We start from the raw sequence: 25159 nt of genomic DNA on the forward strand, positions 1-25159 counted from the left end.
TTGTCCATTAAATCTGTTTGGGGCATTTTCAGTGTTACTTGTTTTACTTTTTGTCCCACACTGAACTAGAGCAAAATTCTCTGCTGCCCTGAATACTTTTCCATTGTTGTTCCTCTATCTTTTATTACTGTACAGGGCTGCAATGGGAGTCAGAGAGGTTTGGTGTAGCTGTGGAGCTTGAACACAACATTTCTAATTCAATGTGCATGTGTTTTAGTAGAAATTATGGGTGGTTTTCATGATATGACACTTTGCTTTTCCATAGTTAAGTTATTACTGGGAATGATAAGGAAACACGGTTTAGTTCCTTCGGTTAAATTATGTTACTTAGCAAAGTGAGGATTAGCCTGGTTCTACATAGGTAAGTAGACTTATCCTTAGACTTATCTGATTTCTGAAATTCTTAGGAAGTATGGATGAGTATATATAAAGAAATAACTTTTAAAAGCATTTTTATTCTTCATTTAAAAAAATCTAATTAACAGATATGTCAGAATTTCATGTTGAATTACAATTTTAAAATCATACCCATTTGAAACACTGATCTGACCATCTGTCTGGTGATGCACTTGCACTGTATCAGAACTAATATTAGTGCAGTCTAAATGGAGTCATGGAACTACAGACCAATTTGTATTTCATTCTTATCACTCAAAACTCAATTTCTAAATGGGACATTTCCTAATTCCGTAGTCTTGATTATTGGAAAGTATTCCAGTAGCCTCATGTAAGTTTTTTTATACTGAATATAAAAACATTTCAGATGGCTAAATGACTTAGAGAAAGGCAGATATCTAACATTTTTCACCTCTGCAAAACAGAGGGGAAAGTTCACTTGCTCAGGCTAGAATTTCTTAGAACTAATATTAGTTCTGAAAATTTAAGCCAATCCAACTGGAAAACTGAAGATTCCATCAAGATATTCTGTGAGTATATAGATTTCCTTTGAGATATTTATAGGAAATTAGATAACTAGTTTTATTTTATGCTTAAGAATCTCTATTTTTGATCAAAGGTTATTCTACCTACATAAATTCCGTTGCAATTTAGGTTACTACAGGTCTTTCTTTTGGGGAGTTGCCTAAGTCTTAGGCACTGAGATTTGTGTGTTGTAGAATCTCTCCTCTGCAGATCTTGTAATATATAAATGTAACCACCAATTCTAAATAGTTTGCCTCTCAGGAAATGGGAATGAAACAGGGGATAGCTGAGTGATCTAAATGGAAATCCTTTCCTCTTATAGTAGCTGAAATAAGAAAAATTGATCATGGTATCTTTAATGGTGTTAGAATTGAAACCAGTTTAGTGGTTTATTCACAGATTCTCAGTTTGTTTGGGTTTTAGTCTAATTGCATATGATTGAACAGATACTTGTTTTCTTTTTTCTGGTTTAAATTCTAGCTGCTTATAGAAGCACAAAACTCTTGTCCATAGAAAGTTGGCTCTATGGTTCAGGGAGCAGCTTTTTCTAGAAGGAAGTCAGTATGAGTTACTAATAAAGGTGCTGCCTAATGCACTACATTCAGATACAGTCTCCTGTGTCACCTGTTATTCTGTGTTACTGGAAAGCCAGAACTAGAGTTGTCCAGAGTCCTTCAACAATTTCTGTCATGCATGAAATCTTTACAGTAGTGCTGTAAGAGATATCACTTTAAGTGACCTCAGCTATGCCACTTACAAAATATTCAAACATACACTTTTTAATCCTGCTCTTTTTTGGGTAGGTAGCTCTGGTTTTGGGAAGTGTGAGAGGTCTAAGGTTTGTAAGAAGCCCTTTAATCCTGAGGTACCTGGAGTTCTCTTGTCAGTACCCGAGGACCACCGCCTTACCTAGCCCCGGTCTGAGCTCTCACATCTGGCACCTCTAGGAGCTGGTAGTCACAGTCTCAACCACTGTTTGTACAGAATTTTCTTTTGAAGAGATTTCTCTCCTTTACTTTTTACTTTTTATTTCTTATTTTAATAATTCATAAAAGATTTCATGCAAGTTAGAAATTACTGAGGTAATTTGGACAACTGCATACATTTGTAATGGTATATGGATCATTTTACCTGTAGGTCATTGTGTGTCTCGGTATTGACCTAAATTTACCATCTGATGGCTCTTAATGTATATGAAAAGCTTTGTCAGATATCTTTCCAGTTCTGTTTCCTAGTAAATTAGGTTAAAACTGTTCATAGTTTATTGATTTCAGTTCAGGATAATAAAGCATTTATAGTATTTCTTTCCAGTTTCCTTCCTGCTCTGAGAGGTACAGGGATAGGAGACTGTTTTTCCCACTGCCTGTAAGGCAGAACAACCTACTGAAGCTAAGTTCCCTTAAGCTTTAAATAGCAGGGTTGCTCCACAACTTTGCTCTTCTCTGTCTCAGTAACTTTATGTATTAAAATATGTGATTGCAATGTGTTTCTTTGTGAAGAGGAGAAGTGCTTTAAAGGGTGAAGCATTAGCAAAATTGTTTGTGAAAGATGTAGTAGGATGTAACTTACAGTAGTCTTTGTCCAGGAAATTGAGGTGCATGCATGACTACAATTAAGCCAGAATTGTGTGGGTGATCAAGTTTCATGAACATAGAAATATACAGCTTGAAATTCTGGACCTATCAACATTGATGGTAATTCAGACATAACTGCAAAAAAGGGCAAGTTACAAAAGAGATGGTTAATTAGGACACTATTGACTCTGCACATCTCAAGAACTACCAACACAAGTTCATGTAATGTATCTAAGTATTCCTTCCTTCACAATTTCTGCTTCAGTTTCCTTCCTTCACAATTTTCTGCTTGCAGAAATTTCCCTAATCCTCCACAGATGGTCTGCCGCTCTTTGAAGAACTTGTAGGAAAGTGAAGGTGCTGGCAAAAAGGTTGAGTATTTTGTTAGTTTGTTTGCTTTTTAGACTAAGCAATCACAATTCTTTGATGCAGTTACCGTAGGTGATGCTCTCTCCAGAGATCAGTTCCAATTCTGTTGGATTCCCTTAAGAATAAGATCATGTGGTGCGTAAAACCTGGAAAATAAAACAAACAGAAAACCCCCAAAAACTTTGATTGGTTTTCTGACCTACTCAGAGGACAAGAGTTCTTCCTCTGACAATAACTAAAAACTGCCTCTGGTAGCACTGGACAAACTCCTTCCTGGTTCACCAGGACACCTGGGTGGTCTAGAGGGACCAAATCTTTCTTACACTAGTCCCAGGAGTGCAGTTATATGACTGTTCCATCTGTATACCCAGGCCTAGTAGCTTGTGTTCTCCACGCACAAGAGAATGACCCCTGCTTTGAATGAAATACAGCAGAGAGGAAACATTAGCTGCCACCCCCCCATCCTGCCCCAGGTATATTGGCTAAAATTAACAACCCTTTTGCAGTTTGGCAGATAAGATTATGCAGGAAGAGAAACCACCATTGACTCTGGAGTCATGGGTTCGTACCTACTATCTGTGCTATATTCTGCACTGGAAATAAAAATGGAAGAATTTGGTAGGTAAATCACTATAACAGCGTCAGCTTTGGGTATTTTTTCTGTTTTACGAGAATCTATAAATTTTCAGACATCATAATGTACCATATATCTGAGTATCACACATAAAGATCTGAAGTTGGGTCATTAGCCACTTATCTATAGGATAGGCACAGATGAATGCCAGGCTTACTGGGATGCCAAACAAAAGACAAAATCTTAAGTGGAAAAAGTGTATGTCTGCACTGATTTACATGACTTGGGAATGTGGCTGTGACTGGTAGAAACGTGGACTCCCGGGTGTTAGAGGTTACAATTCCTTCTCGTGTGTTTTCTTTAGATCTATGGTAGTGTCATTATAACATATGGTCGAGTTGTTTTCTTTTGGGTTTATTTTCATAATTTTAAGGGACTTTTCAAAGTCAGCACTGTAAAATGACATGTTTCAAAACATATAGGCTTCCAGGAATGTCTTGGGAAGTATGATAGAACTTGTGCTTGTTACTTTTGTTAAAGTGTGCTTTTAGTTCCTGTAGATTTTCTTCACTCTAGAACTGCATTTTGGGCATTTTCTGTTCCCTCAGATGGTCTGTATTGTGAAACCAAAGAAGCAACAAAGCCTGTTCTGCTCTCTCTGGCATACCATTTCTGTGTGACTTCTTTTTGTTCTGTCAGCAGCATGACTGTGTAGCAAGGACCCCACTGCACTGATGTTTGCTGGTCCTCTGCAATCTGCAGGTGTGTGCAGACATAATGTAGCCTCTGCCTTATTGTGCTATTGAAGCTTTGAACTCAGCTGTAAACCTGCAAGCTTAGATGGATTTTCTACTTTAAAAAGCTCTCAGTTTTTAAACCTGCACGCCCAGCTTACGAAGCTTTTATCTTGTGTTCACTTTACAAGCTTGTTTCCTAAATAAATACTTTTTTTTTTTTTTAATGACTATGGAACTTTTCCTAAATTAAGAATATCGTAGAGTCACAGACCATTGAGGCTAGAAAAGGCCTCTGGAGCTCACCTAATCCAAGCTTCAAAGCTGAACCAAGACCAGGTTGCTAAGGGCTTTGTTCTGTTGAGTCTTCAAATGTGCAAAATTCCCCAGCGTCTGCAGCAACCTCTTCCAGTACATATTTGTCCCTATAGTGTTTTTTACCCACATCATTTCTGATCAGAGCTTCCTGTAGTTCAGTTTGTGCCTATGGTTTCTCACTCATCTTTGGTTTTCCTCACTAAAGATCCTGGCTCCCTCATCTGCATAGGTACAGGAAGGCCACTACTAGGTCCCGCTTAGGCAGCTCTTCAGCAGGTTAAACAGGCCCAGTTCCTCCATTTCTCCACGCACATCACACGCTCCACTCCCTTGAGACACTGGCATCCTTCCCTGGACTTTCTCCCGTTCACGAACATCTTTCTTGTTTTGTGGGGGGAGAACTCAATGCAATATTGTTGCCGTCTGTAAAGTACTGCTAAAAATAATAATATTAAGAAATCATTTATCTAGGTAGATAATTGGAACAAGGAGACCATTTTAAGGCTTGTGTTTAACTTTTAACAAGTTGTTTATAACTGTAGAGAATTCTAGCTTCATGATGTAATTTTTGTTAAATTGTGTTATTTATTTTGTTCTCCGTACATAAGATCTAATCCTTAGCAGAAGAATTAACTAAATTTTGGACCTCTTGTTACTTTTCTGTTTTGAAAAACAAAGTTATAAACTTTATCAATTCCAGTAGCTTTAGAGAATAAAGTAATTTTAATAGCAATCTTAAAATATTCTCAATTCCATATACTATGGATGTAGAACAGGATGTCTGTATAGCTGTACAGAGACAATAGATATTAGTTTAAACTAAGTATCTTCACTGAAGTTAAATTTTATTTTGGAAGTCAGTGGTACAGCTGAATGTGGTAGGTGAAACATTTGTTTTACTTTTTTTAAAATCTTTCTTGTCAAGTTCCCTTAGCTTTTATCTCTATCCTTGTCATAAAACGCTGATGCTTTTGCCTGGAAGGTTTGACCATGGCAGTTGAAGAATATAGGCATCCCTATTCTGGATACACGGCAGTCTAGGCACCAGATGGCAAAATTGTGGGGGCTGGCTTTAATGCAGTGAGCTTAGTCTCGAGAAGAAATTAGACATTGCAGCTTTGTTATTGTTCTTTCTGTGAAATGGCAATGGAAAGAAAGGACAAGGTGGATTTTGTAAAGATTCCTTGCAGTTTTGAGAGTGTTTTTTAACTGATTACTTCCTTGTGACTGTTCTTGCTTTCTGAAACTCAGCCACACCCAGTGAATAGGAGATGGTTGTTTGCATTTCTCGTGCAGTAGCTTATTTAAGAATATCCCCATGTGAACTCCCATGTTATGTGCTGGTACAGCTTAAGACCTTGCTGTCTCCAGGTGCCTTCAGGCACCTCCTGCTAGGTGTTGGATAAAGATCACATACACGGTTGAGAATTATGGCAGCTGAGGAGCCAGAATGGGTTTACTTCTGACAACTCAGCCACGTGAGCAGTGACTGTTGACAAAGTGACACAGAGGAAACCTCTTATCTGCCAGCAAATGCCAGGCTTTCTTTGGAGACACCCACAGACAGAAGGCAGTAAGCAAAATGATGGTCTTATCCAAGAAGTCTGCAGAAGGAAATTGCAGTGTGAGAGTATACGTTGGATTACATGTACTGTCCTAAATAACTAGGTACCTAACATGTCTTGAAACATGTGGCCTTTTCTCTAGACTGATTTTCCTCCGGAGTGATGTGGCCTTTTTCTTCATGATTTGGAGATGGAACAGAGGAGGTAGTAGTGTCTGCACAGTGACTGTATGATAAGATGAGGCATTCGCTGCTTCTTGTGGTTTTGCACCAGTTGAATTCCTAGAAGTGTATTTTTCTTGACTTAAGTATTAAAAAGATTTCCATTAATCAAGATAACCCTTTCTGCCCTCTTCTGTTATGATAATATGCAAGCAACCCTTGCACTGCAGGTTTGGGTGGACTAGCTTTCAGGGTGACAGGACCTCAGTTGTGTCCCTGCCAAGCCCTTGCTGTGTGGACACTGGAAATTCACTTCAGAGATTTTGAGTTACAGTTGGTCATTTTATATAATAGTTCTATTCATTTAATCCATTGCTGCGAGGTTTAATTAATTTTTATAAAGAAATTAATTTTCCTTTATTGAAAGATGGAACAACACTTGAGGTGTAGTCATTGCTGAGAAACTCATAGTGCAGCCTTCTTACTTCATTATGTAGAATTTCATTGCTGTCTCAGGTGATCTAGAATTTAAAATGCTTCAGAAAATACTTTTATGGAAGCTGTTGAAATATAATGTCATCTATTCTGTGTGCCTTAACATGATGTACCGTTGTCTTCCATTCATATTTCTTTTTTCCCTTTAACTTTTTTCTTAGCTTACCTTTGAACATTTAAAACAAAGGATCACTTTAGGAAGTTGTTATTTCTGGTAAAATCTGTGTGTTTACGAAGGCAGAGAACTCCCAAGGAGTAAGGCTAATAGTTTACACAAACAAAAGTACTATTTTTTTTCCTTTTTCTTGCCCCGTTCTTCCTTCCCCCCTGTCCCCATCCCCCTCCCCGCCCCCAATAGAGGGGATGTTCAGAGCTTAGCTGAGTGGGTTTTTTACTTGTGTAATTGGGAATAGCTGTCTTTATTGAAATTCTACTAAATACTATTAGGCATTTTAAAATATTGTTGCATTTTATTGTCATGATAAGTTTATACAGCTTTAAAAATGGTCTCTAATAAAGCCTTCTTCAAAGAATATTTTCATTGGTTGACACTGCTAGCAGGGAGAAAGCATATTAAAGCATCTGGTTAACGAGCATAGGAAAATTATTAGTATCAAATTGAGGACGGAGAGGTTCCATTGAAGCTTTAAAGAAAGAAGGGGAGAGTGTTTCTTGGACAGAATGAGAGAGAATGATGTAAATTTAGAGTCAAAAGCAGGTGGTGTTCTCAACTGAAATGATAAGTAAAGTACCTAAACTCATAACTGTTTGCATGATTGCTACATTTGATGAGTTCTGAGAATAGTCTTGTAGAGTTTTGAAAATCACTGAGAAACCTTTTCAGCAACGTGATCTTCTTACATAGTAGCATCCTCTGACAAGGTGCACACAGGAGCTTTGCTTGATCTCAGATTCTGGAAAATTTCCCCCTTAACAGTGTATCCATCTATTAAGAGTAAACAAGAAATGAAAGGTGCGTTTCTAATGGTTTTCTTTTGGCTGATCTTTTACCCAGTGGTACAGCTCCTGCTCTTGCCAGCAGGAATGAAGTTGCCCAACAGGTGTACAACTACAGAATGTTTTAACATGAGGAAGTGGAGAAAAATTAGGAAGGAACTGTTTTAAAATTCTTGGCATGGAAGCTGCTTGGGAGCAAGAAGAGTACAAGTCCTTTCATGTCAGTCACATTTCTCCAGCTTTATAGCACAGTCGTGTTCCAAATCAAAGCCCTTGAGTCTAATATTGGGAGCACAGTGCCCAGGAGTTCTCAGACACAGCTGATGGATTAGCCTGGGTGTGAAGGAAAAGGCTTGTGGAAATTAAAAACATTCAAATCCATAACTGAAAGTATAGGGATAAATAAGGTTTTTGAGAAAATGGAAAGACAGAGGAGCCTGACAAGAGGACAGAACACTGGAAATAGCTGATATAAAGCTAAATGGACTAATGACTAATTGTTGGTGAAAGCAGAAGAGAGGGGGAATAGCTGGAGCACATCTTGTGCTCCAACCAGCTTGATGTCTTGGCTCCATTGCTAGTTAGGTTAAAAATCCCATTAACTTAATTAAAGACAGCATTCTACCCTAGGATTAGAAGGAAAAAAGAACATTACCAGTGGACAATTAAATAAAGCAAGTTGTCATTCATTGCATGGGCATTTAGATCTATCTCACTTCTATAAATGTTGATCAGTTTGATCAAAGCCTTAATCAGAAATTATTTAGACAATTATTTCCTGATTCAAAAGTATTCTCTAGTGATAGGAAACTATTATACAGAATCGTTAGAACATGCTTAACTGCATTGTGCTAATTATGCAATGATAAATTATTCTACCTTTCTTCATTAACAGCATTTTAGCAGTAGATAATAGTATTGTTTGTTCTTCCTAGGCAGTAGAAGACTAATAATGTTCTTTAGGCAATTATTTTTACCAAACTTGGTCTTTTGAAGTGGCCAGTTTGTATTTGATCTTTAAATCCATTTTGTGAACTTGTTCAGCTATACTAATTTTAAGTAATTATATTAATTGAGAAGTTGGCTTGTTATATTGTTCTATGGTGACTTGATTCTTTTTTTTATCTGACTGCATAGCATGATGGAATTATGTAGATAACAATTATACTGTGAGCAGGAAACCAAGAACTGGAACTCGGGGTTCTCAGTGTGCAGCAAACTCATATGACTTCAGATGGGATATTTATGCTTTCGGTGTTTAACTTTTTCTGTAGAATAAGGATAATACCGATTTAGCTCTCATGGCTGTCCTAAAGCCTAATAAATATTTGTAAATAGCTTTGAGTTAGGAGTGGAAATATGTTATCCCTGGTTACAACGTCAATTTTTTTTATTTAGACAGTGTTTGCAATGGGGGGAATGTTAATGTCTCATTCAGAAAAGAAGAACAAACACTCTTCAAGAGGAAAAACTTGAAAACTTCACACGGCTGAGCAATTCCAGGATATACAAACATTTTTATTCTGTCACTTTCTTTACTTCTCCTTCAAACTCTTTCTACTGTTTTATTTCTGTATATCTAGGAAGAAAAGTAGATGTAATTTCAGCCTCATTTATATAACTAGAAATGTTCTGCTTAGTACTAATTTGGGTGGGTTTATAAGCTGTTCTCTGAAAAATGAGTTAAATTTTTTGCTATTTGTAAATGCCTGTACTTTTTTCATTGCTTGTGTCACATGTTTTTACAAAACATGGCCGTCTTTCTGAGTCAGTGTGATATAATCTACTTACAGTGGCTGGGAATCAACATGATAGTTGCCATACTCTTTTGATGATCAGCAACTGAAATATGTGGGACGCAAGTAATATTTTAGTGAGTTCAAAATAACTTTTCAAGAAAAATCATGTACATACACTGTGTGGACTTATTAAGGCATAAATGAGCTTTGTGTGATGGAGGCTTAAAGGCCACTATTTTTCTTCCTGCTCTGGAACATGTCGCATGTGTTTGTTGAGCTTGCTATTTCTCATGTTGTTCTTGGAGGGGGAAGAGCACACAGTTCATAGCAGATGAAATGAAAATGAAGAATCGGTTGGTTCATATGTGCCACACTCTGCCTCAGACCTTGAACACTGGCAAATGCTTAGCTAATAGTGAAATTTTACTGGTACAGTTTCCAAATCTATGTTGATCCCCAGCTCGTGAGGTTCATATATCAGAAGCCACGTTTAATAACATTGAGGAATTTGTATCCAAGTTTGTCTAGCTGCTTTTTAAACTGACATGAAGTTGTTTTAAGAAAGAAACTCCCCATTTATCCTCAGTGTCAACTGGTCAACTGCAATTCTGAAGCCTCTCAGTACAGAGAAGAGAATGTGCTCACGTAGGTCGACCCTCACTGCCCAACACGTAGGGGAAAATAAGGGGTTAATCCTTAGCAGTCAGGGAATGATGTGAGACTAAGACTGTTAGAAAGCTGTCTCTAGCTCCTGGGCTTTTCATCAGTTCTTGATGGCATGTTATTTTCTTAATGGGATGTTATTTTCATAATAGATTTAAACAGTTCTGGGATTTCTAAGAAATTCCTGGAGAACAGAAATCTCAGAAGATAGTCTGGAAATAAAAATAGGTCTATTTAAGTACATAAAAATACATATATAAATATTTGGTGTGGTGTTTGATTTTGTTGTTATGTTTACAATTTTGACTGCCCTTAGTCTGAAAATACTTCCTACAGCTTTTATTTACTAGAAGAAAAAAAAAAAAAAAAAACAAACCAAAAAAAGATGGTTTTCTCTGCACTAAAGCACAACACAATGCCTATAAGCACTGTATATTCTCTATTACTTAAACTTGAATCATTCATCAAGACTCTTCTGAAATTTCACGTGTCATACTAAATACATCTAATTTTTGGCACAATACCTAGAGTAGCTACACAAAAAGGGAAATTCAGTATTTGGATTAAAAAAAAATATGAAAAATCAGAAGAAGGAATCAGTGGAAAATGAGGTTACATTATTACACCAGACTGTCCAAATATACTTTGATTTTTGGCCCAAATCAAAACCAGCATACTTGTCATCAGCTTTAGTTCATGTAACAAAGTGTACGTACTGTAGTAGTATTTAATTTAAAAAAATGCATTTTGTTTATTGCCTTTTTTAAAAGGCAGAGGTGATCTAGAAGATATACTTTATCACTAATACTACAATCAGCAAAAACCCTTTTATTTATTCCCTAAAAATTTATACTGTGCCAAAGCTGAATTATTGAATTTTTTCATTTCAGAAATAGTCTTTGCATAAAATAATGAACAGCATTTGAATCTCTAAATCACAAGCTTATTTCCAATTGTTGATGATGAAAAGAAGTACAGGCTTTTAAGAGACCTGGTTTTTAATGAACAGATTGGTACATGGTGTACTACTTTTAAAAAAAAAAAAAAAAAAAAAGACTTTCTAATATTGCATGCACTATTGTAATGTTTTGATCTGGTTGTGCTAGGTTATTTAGGGGCACAAAGTAAATGTGAAGTGCTTTGTTTTCTCTTGAACTTGCAAGTGATTACTGCATTCTGTCTATTGTGAGTGGCAGTTCTAATGGCCATGTACGCTGTAATAGTATAAGGGATCATTAGAAAATGCAAGAAACAAGCACATAACTTAGGTAAGATCAGTGTACGAATCAGCTTCAGATTTAAAGAGAGTTTTAGCGTAGGCTTCACTAAGCCATTAAAATTCACTTTGAGTCCTCCCTCCATGCCTCCTATTGATTTGACTTTGCTAACACAAAAAGAAGTGGTCAATTTTTTTAAAAACCCCTAAACAAAAAACTGTTTTTCACTTCTCAGCTCCTCAGCTTTTTCTTTTTTTTCTCTGCTCTCTTCAGGACATACAGTGATTTGATGCCCTTGGACTACCCCACTTATGCTCTTGTTGTCACTGCGGTGGTCATGTCCATGTAAATAGTTGCTGCACATGAACACAAGAAATCTTATATTGGGTGATATAAGTCCAAAGTTTATTAGACACGTGTAACTTGCAGCACATGCGATATATGTCTGTACGTCAGCAGCAGATACAGCATGTCCCATTCATTGCTTTAGATTTACTATCTGTCTAGATCAATTGAGACTATGCGCCCTTGAAACTTGACCAACCCTTTTGCAAGCCATAAATACCTTATTTAGAAAGTTAGATGGGGGTCCTATTAGTGCTTCATAGATAATTAAAATAATGATAGATGAGAAAAACAGTTGAAGTCAGTTGTCAGTGGTTGTACTATTCTGTAGTATAAGTGGGTCCATATGAGCAATCTTAGTGAAATCCTTTGAAACAAAAGAAATTATTAAATCAGTTACTATTTAGGTCACTTACTCAAAATAAACCATTCATAGAGAGCCCTTGAGACAGGCCAGTCAAAGAGTATCAGGAATTTTAAACTCAAATTGAATCTCACCATTATTCTCGCTTAATCAAAGCTATCACATTTTACCTTTCCAGGAATACATTACATAAAGATTTGACTATCTAACAGGGAAGGTGTTTAGCATTGAATTGAAACAGTATTTCATCTATTTAAGATAAGCGTGAGAAAAATGTGAAACAAGTTTTCTAGGAGTGTATTACAACTTCATTTCATCATATTTTAAGCCATGTATGGTGATACTGTTGTCTGAATGTTAAGAGTAGTTTGTTGAGGATGCTGTGGAACTGCTTTTTGCCTGACCGCTCTGTTCATAGAAATCCCCAAAGCTGAGATGAAGATGAGAGAAGAAGAATCTATGAGAATATTTTGTTGCATTTAGGTAAATGTATTTAGTCTCAGATGCTTGGGATTTGTCCACAAGTAATAGAAAGATCAGAAAAAAATTAGAAGTACTGTAATAAATAGGAACATGTAATTGGATAAAAACCCCAATAAAAATGTTTTTCAAATTATCTGTAATATTTTAAGCATCTCTTAAAATTTAGATAAGTTCAAGAAAATTTTAATAGTATTTTAAAGATGAAGTTATTCACCAAATTATTATGACAGCTGACTCTTGTAACAAGATTTTCCTTAAGAAAGGTCAAAGTAAATGTGTTGGGACATATTTATCATATTTCTACATTTATTTTCTTGTGTTAACCTCTTGGACTTGTCATGGAAACAGCAGGGCAGGTGTTGCACCTTGCATTCTGCACGAGGGTGACTGAGGAATATTTCTTGGCATTATCAACACTAGAGCATGGTCTTACCATTTTGTTTTATTTTTGTATTGGTGAGGTAATTACGCAAAACTTTGTGAAAGAATGTTTATTGAGGGAACAATTTCAGAAAATCTTGTCTGCCTGAGAAGATACTTTAATAAGCTAATATCATGGAAATACTCAGAAGTTTTATCTCAGTCATAGTAAATCCTTCTTTTAACTATAGTAACAAAGAATTAAATGTTCTTTCAGAAACAATACAAATCAGGCCAGACAGCTTAAAGTTTAGCAATCATAAAAATAAAAAGCTGTTTGTTTTTCTGAACTGATAGACAGTACCTTTATATGAAATAACAGGCTTTTGTATTGAACAGTAGTGTGAAGACATTGGAGAGTAATTGGCAGTTTTTGCTCAATACTGTACTGTATTCATCTGTTTCCATGTTTTCTAATAGTGATATATTGGTACCCGAATTTGATGAGATAACATTGAACTGGGATCAAAGAGCCAAGCATTGTTAATCTAAACGATCATATATCTCCTCAAACTTCAAGCATTTGTGCCATCAGTGTTAACATGCTTTACACTTAACATGCTTTAGAGTTTAATAAATATTACAGGACCAAAGAATTGAACTGAATAATTCAGATATAGAGAAGTCAACTTAGCCACCAGACATTCAGAGAGGTGAGAAACGGGAGTGTGTATTGCCTTCCTTTCTATTTAATGTAAAATTCTAAAATTAACCCAATTTTAAGTGCTGAATGTCTTCTGATTTTGTTTTGGCTTTTGTGTGTGTGTTGTTCTGTAGTGGTTTTTTTCCCCCTCTGAAATGTACCATCATAGTTAAAAATAAGAGAAAAAGGAGAAAAAAGTAAGAATGTTTACACTTTTTATCGCTCACAGATTGTAGAGTACCTGTGGGTGGCTTAAAGCAGCTGTTTCTCCTGGTTACCTAACATTCTTCTTTAAAATATAGAAAGAAAAATAAAAACCACAACAAGTCTAAATGTCAGTCTAAATGAAGCTAAGAAACCTTTTCTCAAGTTCAGTAGCTCCTCTGGCCAATTCTTTCCTAGGGACATAATCTATTCATACAAAAAGCAATGATTTAGCCAATACTTATGACAATCTTATGACCTCCTCTCCTACAGATGCAAACAAGTACAACAATGAAAGACAGGAATGCCTTCTGGCGTTTTTTATCATCTTTCGCTGGAGTTTGTTACCTTGGTGGCAGAAGGAACCGTACTGCTGAAGTGCTTTGGTAGTTTAATTACAGACTCAGGCCTGGGACTGGGTGTAGCTGGTGTGCAGAACCTGCTCCTGTTCTGCTGGCTGGGCTTTCGAGTAGGCACCTGAGCTGAGAAGGGACAATGGGAAGGAAAGAGTCTTGAACTGTGCCAGCTAAATTTGCCAAAACCATTTCTTCACCTTCTTAGCCATGTATAGAAAGGCAGAGGTTTTGTTCCAATTTTTGCTTGCTAGCAAATCTGGGTATTTTTTGTATGGGAAGATTTCATTTCAAGCAAAAAGTTTTGTCATCAGGATTTCTCAGGACTGGTACAGACCTGGGCATAGGATGCCATGAGAGAAAGACATACATACAAATACCAACTCAAAATAATTATTACCTCAGTGGTTAGGGTGCTCATGCTTATTGTATTTCTTTCTTTCTATGGTATCTTTTATTTTGCGGTTTATGCATGCTAGCTGTGCATATATTAAAGTACATGTGCCACAGTAAGGGTGTCCCGATTAAGTAGACTGTAAGAATCTATCTCTTTCTGGTCCAGTGAGCAAGAAGATATTTTGAAGAGCTCCAACTGCTGAGAGGGATAAACTGGTCATCTTGAAGGATTGTGAAGAAGAGCATCTTGTCACGTTCTGTGGTGCACAAGAGCAACCAATTCCCAAAGTGTGTTCAGAGAATCATAAAAATGCAGAAATGTCGAGGCTGGAAAGGACCTCTGGAGATACATGGTCTGGCCTTTTGTTGAGAACAAGGCCCTGGATTATGTTATCCAGGGACAATAAAATCAGTTGCTGCTGCTTGTGAACACATTGTTAAAGGATAATGTACAACTTTGTAATGCATTAATGCTGAATAGGAATAATCTCCTCTATGCAACTCTCCTGCATGCTTCATTCTTAATTGCAAGCCCTCCTGCAGGAAGAACAGAAATAATTAAAGCTGGTTTGAGTCTGCTTTTCTTTGTACTGCATAACAGGAACAAATACTATTCTGTCAGTTCTGTGTTGTTATCGGTGCTCGTTCAAAAATCAAAAGATAACAGTGATTTTATTTTATCATTATTTTTTAAACTCTTCAATAAGATGATAATCTAGATAGAATGCAATTCTCTTACAGCATTTCAGGTCAATTATTTCAATTTCTAAGGATGCATCATGTGGGTCTTCTCTTTCTTCTCCATCTGTGCTGCATTGTTCTTCAAGGATAAGTCAGGGAAAGTAGAATAAAACAAAATGTGTTAGCAACATTGCTCACTCTTTCATTATCCTTTCCTGTTTTTAGGTGACAGTGACTGACCCCAAATATAAGAGTGGCTTTTCTGAAAACGTCCTACTTGATTCACAATAATGGATATAAAAGATAGAAGACACCGTTCTCTGACGCGGGGCCGGTGCGGAAAGGAGTGTCGCTATACAAGTTCTTCGCTGGACAGTGAAGACTGCAGAGTACCGACTCAGAAGTCTTACAGCTCAAGTGAGACACTGAAGGCGTACGATCATGACACTAGGATGCACTATGGAAATCGAGTTTCTGACCTGGTTCACAGGGAGTCGGATGAGTTTCCAAGACAAGGTATGTTTAAAGTCAGAACTGGTTTCTTTCACAGTAATCCTCCGTGGACAATCTCTGTTGCTTGTTATAGTATACAGTGTTATAAGGAATTTTAATGGAAGAACTGTGGCAGAATGGATGCCATTTTACCATTATTTCAACTGTTTGGGGTTAAATTAGGAAGTTCTTTCTCTTCTCAGATTCCTGATACTGTTGGAATTCACTATTTGTAAATGCGGCAGTCCAGGATCCACTGTTCAAAATACCTGATAAACATAAATGATAGTGATCCTTAACCAGATGTTGTATTTGTCATGGATCTCAGGGTTGGCTGATATGCTAACTTTGTATTCCTTCTCCTAGGTTCATTTTAGAAATAATAATGGCATTTTCACCTAAACTTGTATGTCTTTAACAGAGCACCTGGACTGAAAAGATGACTAAAACACTGTTATGGTAAAACCCCATATGGCCAATGTATATTCATTATTAATCTGATTCCTCAGAATTCCTTTCCTGTTTTTAACTGCTGTGAAATTGAAATGTGGGAATGGGAATGCCATTTTCTCTGGCTTCATTTTGTCACTGCTTACCCTTACTGCTCACCCTTCACCTTATAAAAACTGGGAGGAGGAAACCCACCTAATTACTTTTATAATTGACTGTAATACATTATCACAGCATTGAGATCCTAGAACTAACATTTCAAATAACCTGCCTGTGTGAACTTGTAAGCAAGGTGAAGTAATCTTTTATAAAATGTTCCTCATTCTAAATACCCGTTATGTCCAATGAATTAATGAATTAACAATCTAAATGTTTTTAGTTGAAAAATCTGTGCTTGCACCTTTGCACTGTACACAACACAGTTTTACTCTCAGGTATTTACTTGTCTCAATAAATCATAAGTCTGTGTGTTGAAACCATTACTGAACATTGCTTCATAGGAACAGTGTTTAATCATCTGGTTAACTTGACCAAATAGCCTGATTAAATTGTCACTCGGTCAACAATTAGATATGGTTTTTAAAATCAATTACTTGGTTTAGTTTCAGTTGAAGAATCAGATATGGTTTATGTCAAGCAAGATATTAGCAGTTTTGAGGCATAAGTCTATAGCCCTTTGTGCCCCTCTCAATGGAAGGTAAATTATCTAGTAGATCTTTAATTGCTGAAATGCTACTATTTTATGTATGTCCTTGTTAATGGCATATGATAGTTCTCTACTACACATTTCTAATATTGTGACTCAGGAAATTCTAAGTTATCACACTTGTCTGTGGAGATCATTCAATGAAAGGTCATTTTTTTATACTTGCTATCATGTCACGCAACTTCTTTAAAGCATTCTGTGAGCAGTCAGTGTCTTCACCTTTAAATCAAAATATCTATTAATTAGCATCGCTAATTAAACCCTTGTCTAATCCCGTGTTTCTCTCACATTTGTGTACAGACATTTGGAAGTGTTTGCATTGTGCTTGGTCTATCAAACATGCAGTTCTGTTTTCTGAGGTAATCTCTGTTCTTGTAGGGTCTTTCTTTGCTTATAGGTATTTACCTAGAGATAATGCATCAAACTGCAATGAGATCATAAGAGCTAGTGGAGCCATTTTCACTGTGGTTTGTTCAGCCTTTGTGTACAGGAGTCATCTAAATATTACTTTTCCCTATCTGAATGATTGATGCTTCAGCTCAAGTGCCTCATTTTAGTTTCCAGGTCATTATTCGGCATTTCATGAGGGTGTTCTTTTTCTCTTGATTACTGATTTGACAACTGTTCATCCTCCTCCTGCTCTTAATGTGTTCTTATCTGCCCTCTTTATGAAGGGGAGTGCAAATTGTTGGTAACTGAATTGAAACACTCAGATTATTTTTTTTTTATTTTTTTCGCCCTGCTAGTCTGTGTTGTTATGTCTAGATGAATAAAGTTTATTTTAGAGAGCCAAAGTAAGTTTTTTGTTAAATGGTATAAGCAGTGACTCCTTATTTTATTGCTTTTGTTAAGTTTAGAAAGCAAAATGGTGATTCTTCATATTTGAAAGCTCAGTATCTTTTGGATTGTACAGTTCCTCTACTAATATGAAATTTGAGATAATGTGGGAAGTAGATCTAGATTAAGACTTGGTACATGTTCTCAATTTCTACATTAATATCATATGCATAAAAATGTGGTTTATATAGTAGGAAATACTGTTCATTATATCTTATGCATGCTGTTTCCAGCTGCAGACATCTAGGAATTTATACATGTAAATTTATTCTAAATTTGAGTGGGTGTTTTGATGGGATTAAATTCTGTAGGAAATAAACATGCTTAAAATAAATAGTCTTTAGAGAATTTTTTATTCTTCTATTATAAAAAACTTGACATATTTTTTAAGCAATTGTAGATATTTTCCTCAATATTTTGTCTCTTCTGTTAGTAAAGCTATATGCATTTGACTTATTGAAAAGTATCTGGTTTAACCAAGGCCCTGGAACTGCCCAAAGCAGTTGTCTTTAGCTGCTGCCTGATCATATGTTGCTCGGTTTTGAAAATCTGTTAAGCGTAAGACCAAGTTGTACTACTTCCATTTTTGTTTATGATGATTCAGCAGTGAAATCTAATAACAAAAACTATATTCAGAGCTCAGAAGCCTGAAACAGATCTTCTTGGTTTACTTTAGTATTTTATTGTCCTTCTGTTCTGACTTGTTTGTGTTATTCTTCATGAAAAAGCAGATCTCTTTAAGCTAGTGTGAATAAAGCATTTGATAGGAAAATTGAATGTCGGTGGAAGTTTAGCTCTGAGAATAAATACAACTTAAAAACTGTGTCATCGTTTGCACGTTATGAAATAAGCTTTTTGTGCTAGTCATTGACAAATGCACCTACCAAAGAGAGTTCGTTTGTCATAGATGCTACTTTCTGGTGCGGTATTTGGAAGTTTTGGTATAAAGGCATGAAGGATGACATGACTATATATTACCTGAAGCACCTTTGTCTGACATTAATTCTACTGTGCTTTTCCCAAGATGTTTCACTGTAATTTTTCAAAGTAATTTTTAAAGTAATTCTAAGTATTTTTTCTAAATAATTTTTTAAACCTGGTTATCTGTAATTTTTCAAAACAATAAAATTCCCCTTTTAAAGACTGTCTTTAACATATGAGTATTAATATTTGTAGAAATTAATTCAGAAGAGGTTTAGTATTTTTGTGTCAAACTTATTTTCTGATCATCTTCAAAATAGGTGTTAAGATTCTTGACTAAAATGGCAGGTCCAATGCATGCTTGAGGTATTAATTTGTCTTAGATTTTCCCTAATACAGATAGAAATGTATTTGTAATTCAGTACCTGCACTGGATATTCATTAGTCAATTGATCTGAAGTATTAATACAGTCTTTCAGTGGATCTGAGAGAGCATTCAAATGTTACAAGATTTATTTAAAGTTGAGGAGTCCTTTCTGAATCCTGTATTTTGAGATGAATAGAAACTTTCATACTTCCTGCTAGGATATGTCAAAAGCTTGACAATAGTTCTGACACCTCTGAATATTTGGAATATTTTACAATCTTCTGGTAATATGCGGATTTCTCTATATGCCATGTATTTTCCACCAAAGAGAACCAATTATCAAACTTTAACCTTTTTTTTTTTGAAAAAGAAGAGAAAATACCTTCTTTCTGAGTTCATCTGCTGACACAACATGGTGAAGATAGATGTCCTTTAAGGCAAAAAATGAGAATTTTGTAAAACCTTTCTTTAAAGAGCTTGCTTTGAAAGGCAACTTTTCTTCAGGTATACTTTGTAATCAAATTGTGCTTAAAAGAACACTCTACTGAGTTAAGAGTTTTAAACTGGGTTTCAAAGAGGTGATTGCACACCTTACTGTTCCTGAGTTCCTCACTTGGCGTTCATAGATCATGGATTTTGTGTTTCTGCCTGAACCAAATGCTAGGCTTCAGCTGCTGCAAAATTTATTAGCCAATAGTTACACTGAATTGACTGCTTTCTCATTCTCAGGTTAGATCTAGTTTAGCAGTAAATCTCTGCTGTGAAATGTTAGAACAAGAAGAGTATATGATTGAAGTTATTAAAAATAAGTCTAAAAAACACCATCATATTAAACTGGACCCAACAGTCTTCTGAAATATTTCGAATTTTTTTTACCACAGTTGAATTGCTTTGTATATGTACAAAGCATCTCTTTTGTATGGTGAGATAATTTCAGTAAGGAACAACAGCCAATACCTTTTTGTATGTCAGCTCAAGTTCCATTTTGTATTCTTTTATACTTACAAATGTGTGCTTTTTGTATCCTGTGCAACACCATAGGTATGTTAATGGGAGTTAGAGAAAAGTAGTGACAATGATTATAAAAAATCCCTTATAATGTCCCTTAGGATTGTCCAGTATTTTTATTAACATCAAATAGAAAATTCAGTTATTGCAGTAGAATCTCAGAGAGGGGCACTTGGGAAGTGTAATGCACCCCTTTTTCTTTCACGTGAAGTTGTTTTACTATGCCATACTCATCTCTTGGGTATTTCATACTGCGCCTTTTCTTCATATACATTGAATAGGTTTCTGGAAGAAAACAGAAAAATATCAATTAAAAAAAACAACAACCCACAACCCCAAAGAGACCCAAACCAGTCTGATGAATCTACTTTTTTTTTTTTTTTTTTTTACAGCCCACTCTAGGGCAGCTCTGATTGCTGAGAAAAACTAATGTTGTTTTCTCTTCTCGTTCTTCTTCACATCATAAATCTGTCACCAAATAACTTACTGGGACACATTCAAAGAACCACACTGCAGTAAGAACATTTCATGAGAGTGATTAAGCTTGTTCAGATTTCAAGTTATTGTGGTCAGGTGTTTTGTATTCAGCAACAACTGATATGTGCTGTATAGAGGGGATAGTTGCTGTTACAGGTTCTCAGGTTAACTAGACTTTGCTCACTGCTTATATTCCCAGTAACACCAAGATGAGATTTTGGTCATACACGAGTCATACTCAACTGTTAGGCTCAAATTAGTGTATCCCTTCCAAATCCAACTGAGTTTTACTAATTTTAGTTTTAATATTTCTTTTTAGAACCTGTGACCTTTTGAAAATTAAATGTTAGATATACAAATTTGTACTAAAGACGTTAAAGAAAACTTCTTCTTATATTCTGGTTAGAGTAGGACCACATTGTTAGTTTGCCTTTGTCATGTTACGTTTTTAGTGCCATTCTGCAATGTCTTGCTTCTCCGTATATCCATGCATTTACGTAATCAAACAAAATCTGAGGCAGATGCAGGTGGCAGAAGCTTAAGGAGGAATCCCTTAACATGGAATCAGATGTAGGGTAGCTCATGTGGGAATAAAGGCCTCAGGGCAAATTTCCTGTTATAACCAGTACACACATGTAACTTGCATTGCTGTTGAATCAAGGTTTACTTTGGTTTTAATGGTTACCTAAGAGATACGCGATCCCAGCGTAAAATATTTATTAAGGTGAGACAACTGCATTCAATTTCTCTTCTCTAGAAAGCACAGCATTAGTGAGAAATAAGAATTTATATTTTAATATGTATACCTTATTTAATAAAGCAAATATGTTGAAAAAAACCTCCCTCCCCTAACTTCTCCCTCCCCAAATCATAAAAGACTATATGGTTCTTATTGTTAAGTGATTTAAAAACATGAAAGCACCTTTCATCTGCGCTTTCATCTGTGCTGATATCATTAATAATGGAGCTATGTAGGAGCATTACTAGACTAGCAAATAAATAAAAGTACACACCTTTATAGCACCCTTCCCCAAATATGCTTTTAGGAAAGGAAAATGTAAGTCTAATCCAAAATCCAACATGCCTCCTCTCCTTTATACTCTACCATCAGTCAAGTGGCCTTTTGAGCTGTAATATTAAGATCTGCTGATAAATAGGAGTTAAACTAAAACTTTGTGTATATTAGATCTGAGTCACAACAACATAAAATCAGAAGGAAATCTCTTTAGAAGTGGCTTTTCAGGGAAACATCATGAAATAGACTCTCAGTCTTCGGGGTACTTCCACGTACGTATGTATAAATTGTTTTCTCTTGCTCTTTTGTGGGTTGGTTTTTGGTTTTGTTTCCTTTTGAGCAGCAAGCTCCCTGATTTGTAAATGGTAGTTTAAATCAGTTGTTCTGATAATCTCTTACTTCCCTTTTCTTCCCCTTCCATTTACCTTTCTTGGTGTTTCACCATTTTATATCTTCATACATTGTGACTTAATTTTCTGGGTGTGGTTGATTGCTCAGACATGCTGGAACTAAACTATTGAGAAGTCTGACTGTCTAACACGGACTTGTTGGATGAAGGTGTAACTCTTGCTCTCTTACCTGTCTGACTAGTTGAGTAGGCTTCTCGATAGCATCTTAGCCACTGGGAGTCCTCTCCTGAGAGAGCGGATACTGAATGACAGGAGAGGTATGCCAGCCCAGCAATTCAGAGGTGACCGTTGTAGCATGTTGAAGTATTTAAAATGTCATTGCTATGGAAAGAATGTAATCAACTAGCAAGCTAAATACACAATGTAATCAATTAAAGTGTTACTGGGAGTCTTGTTCTCGATGAACATAATGAAGATGAAGTTGGAGTTGAATAAAATACTGTCTTCTGAAACTTTATACAGAGAAGCTATGATGCTGACAGAAGACTCCAGTATTAATTAATATGACCAGTGCTGAAAAACATAGTACTGTTCTAATATTAATATGTATTTGTAGAATAAACAACAAACAGCTAGGCGTAATATGAGAATACTGTGTACATACATAGTTTCCCTCAGGGAATAATTTTTTTTATTCTTGGCAGTTTCTCTCTAGTGATCATTATTAAGACTCAGCATTTGTTTACAGTTTAAATTAGAGAATCAGAATGCAGGGTTTTCCAGTGCAAATATATAGGTATGTATAGACCTTAGCTCATTTTTTTTTTTTTAAACAGTTATTTAGCTTTCAAAAGTAGCTTCTGTGTTTTTTACTGCTGCTGTACTGGACTCCTCATTAATTGATGATTAAGTTAAACTAGGTTCTATTTTTTTAACCATTTACAAAGTTACATGAACATTGTTGTTGTGGTTTGAACCCAGCTGGCAGCCAAACCCTACACAGCCACTCACTCACCTTCTCACCACCTGGGGGGGTGGGAGTCAATTGGAGGGGTAAAGGGAGACTCATAAGTTGAGATAAAAACAGTTTAATAATTGTAATAAACTAAAACAATAACAATAATAGAAAGTACAAACAGGTAATGCACAATGCAATTGCTCACCACCCGCTGACCAATACCCAGCCTGTTCCTGACTAACAATCCTGGAATACCAAGACCCCGCAATCACAATCCTGGAAGCAAGAGAGATCCCCCTTCGTCCTGGCTGACCCTCCTCTATATACTGAGCATGACGTTCCATGACAGGGAATATTCCATTGGCTAATTTGGGTCCAGTGCTTCGGCTGTGCCCCCTGCCAGCTTCCTGTGCACCCGCACATGGGCAGGACATGGGGAGTTGGAGAGTACTCGATCTCTTAGCAGTAAGTGAAAACATCAGTGTATTATCAGCATTCGTATCATATCAAATCCCAAACTGAATCCAAAACACAGCACTATTCTGGCTACTAAGAAGAATAATTAACTCTATCCCAGCCAAAACCAGGACAATTATGTAAAGTAGATATAAAAGGATGTAGACATTATCAACTCAGGTAGTTAGCACACACTGTGAATAAAAGAAGTTTTTAAAAAGACTTAGGTCTACTCTAGAATAGGCTTAGTCACCATTTTAATGCAAATACCTTTTCAAAGACACTTCAGAATTAATAGGAATTATACTTCCTATACTTTATAGTTACAAATTTGTATCAAGCAAAAAGATCTTGTGCTTCGAAATACAGGAGTAGTGTTTGCTCCCCTTACAATTCTAAGGGCCTAGCTGAATGTTGAAGAAAACCTATTCTTTGTATACTTTTTTTTTATTCCTCATCCCTTTGCTTGGCTATGTAATAGAAGTCTAAGGCTTTGGATATTGAAAATAATAATTTTTGATCCTATAAATCCTCCTCTATTTTCTCATACACACACATGCACACACTCCTCTAAGAAGTCTGTAATATTTAGGTACATCCATGTGGATGCTCTTTCTCATATTAAAATCCATTGTAAAGGGGAATGATGTACTCCAAGGAGATGAAATAATATTTTTCTTTTTAAAATAAGATACTCTAAATTAAAATACTTATTTCTTGATTAATCCTACTAACAAAAATGGCTAACTTCTGCAAATAATCCATGTTCTCTGGGTTCTTGTCTTCAGAAGGATCTACAGTTTACCATAGATATTTTTTAGGGTGTATTTTCCAGAAAGAAGAGTTTGGAAGGGAGGCTGATTACTTCTGAGTGTTCTCAAACTGATGAAAAGAAGAGACTCGGATGCTTTTCTAATACACCTATTACCATTAATATCTCAGATTTAAAAGGCTTTTACGCTTGATCTGGGTTTGAATGGGCATCTTTGTCCCTGCATCCTAGGCATGTGCCAGAAAATTAGTCTTTAGAAGTCATGTAGTCCAGAATTTACAGTAGTAAATATTGTCTTGTTTCTGCTGTGAACTCGGGAACCCCTCTAAAGCTTGTTTTCTGGTAAAGAGAAATTAGGCCATTTGTGTCTCCTCCTCCTTTCTCATAATACAGGAAGAGTTTTGGATTATGCATTGTTGAACTGTCCGATACCAGATGTTTTTAAGGTCCTCATCTTCAGGAAAATAAGGAAAGGATTAGACATTTGTATATTTTTGGAGTGTGTGGAAGATGGCTTAAGCACCAGAGTGTATGGACTGCTCCAATGGACAAGTCAGTTTTCAGCTCAGATGCATTGGGAAGAGGTTTTAGGTGTTTATTCTGTTTATTCTGTAATTCTCTTTTACACCTTATTTTTTTCCCCATGTTCTTTTGAAATATCTTACTATCGTTGGGGACTAAATTCTAGACTCAGTGGACAACTGGTTGGTCTGTGGTGATTACTATGTTTGTATTTGTTATCTTGTCCCTGTTTGTTCTTCTAATATCTCAAATGGATTATATGATTTTTAGAAGCTTTTCAAATACTGTAACTGGACCCAAATATACATAGTTTACTTAGTAAGAAAAACATAAGGAAACTTTCAACAAACAAAAACACCACCCAAAACTCATTTTCTTCCTTAGAGAACCATGGATGCTTTGGAGTTGAGTCAAAGTGCTGATGACAAATTCACTTAAAGCCTATAAATGGGAATAAAAATTAGTAGAAAAGAAAACTAAAACAAGTATAATTGGGTAAGCAGGGCTCCGCATTTTTATTTGTTCTTTTTGCTTTATATTATTTGTCTCAGGATTCAGAGTTTAAGGTCAGAAGGCCTACCAGTTATCTTGTTTGACCTGCTATGCAGTTGCTCATTAACTTTCATCAGATTGTTTCTACATTGATCCCAGT

At 36.0% G+C, this 25159-nt stretch overlaps 1 protein-coding gene across 7 annotated transcripts in view; it reads left to right on the forward strand.

The window, feature by feature from the left end:
- The window catches only part of TENM2 (teneurin transmembrane protein 2), a 700085-nt gene that overhangs the window by 144616 nt on the left and 530310 nt on the right, over nucleotides 1–25159 (forward strand). For all 7 annotated transcript variants that reach the window (XM_074838105.1, XM_074838106.1, XM_074838107.1 and 4 more), the window contains exon 3: nucleotides 15402–15692. In XM_074838105.1, the coding sequence (XP_074694206.1) occupies nucleotides 15467–15692 (226 nt within the window). In that variant the 5' untranslated portion in view covers nucleotides 15402–15466. The remainder of the gene's footprint in view (nucleotides 1–15401; nucleotides 15693–25159) is intronic.

This window comes from Strix aluco, chromosome 13, assembly GCF_031877795.1.
Source record: "Strix aluco isolate bStrAlu1 chromosome 13, bStrAlu1.hap1, whole genome shotgun sequence".
NCBI classification, from domain to species: domain Eukaryota; kingdom Metazoa; phylum Chordata; class Aves; order Strigiformes; family Strigidae; genus Strix; species Strix aluco.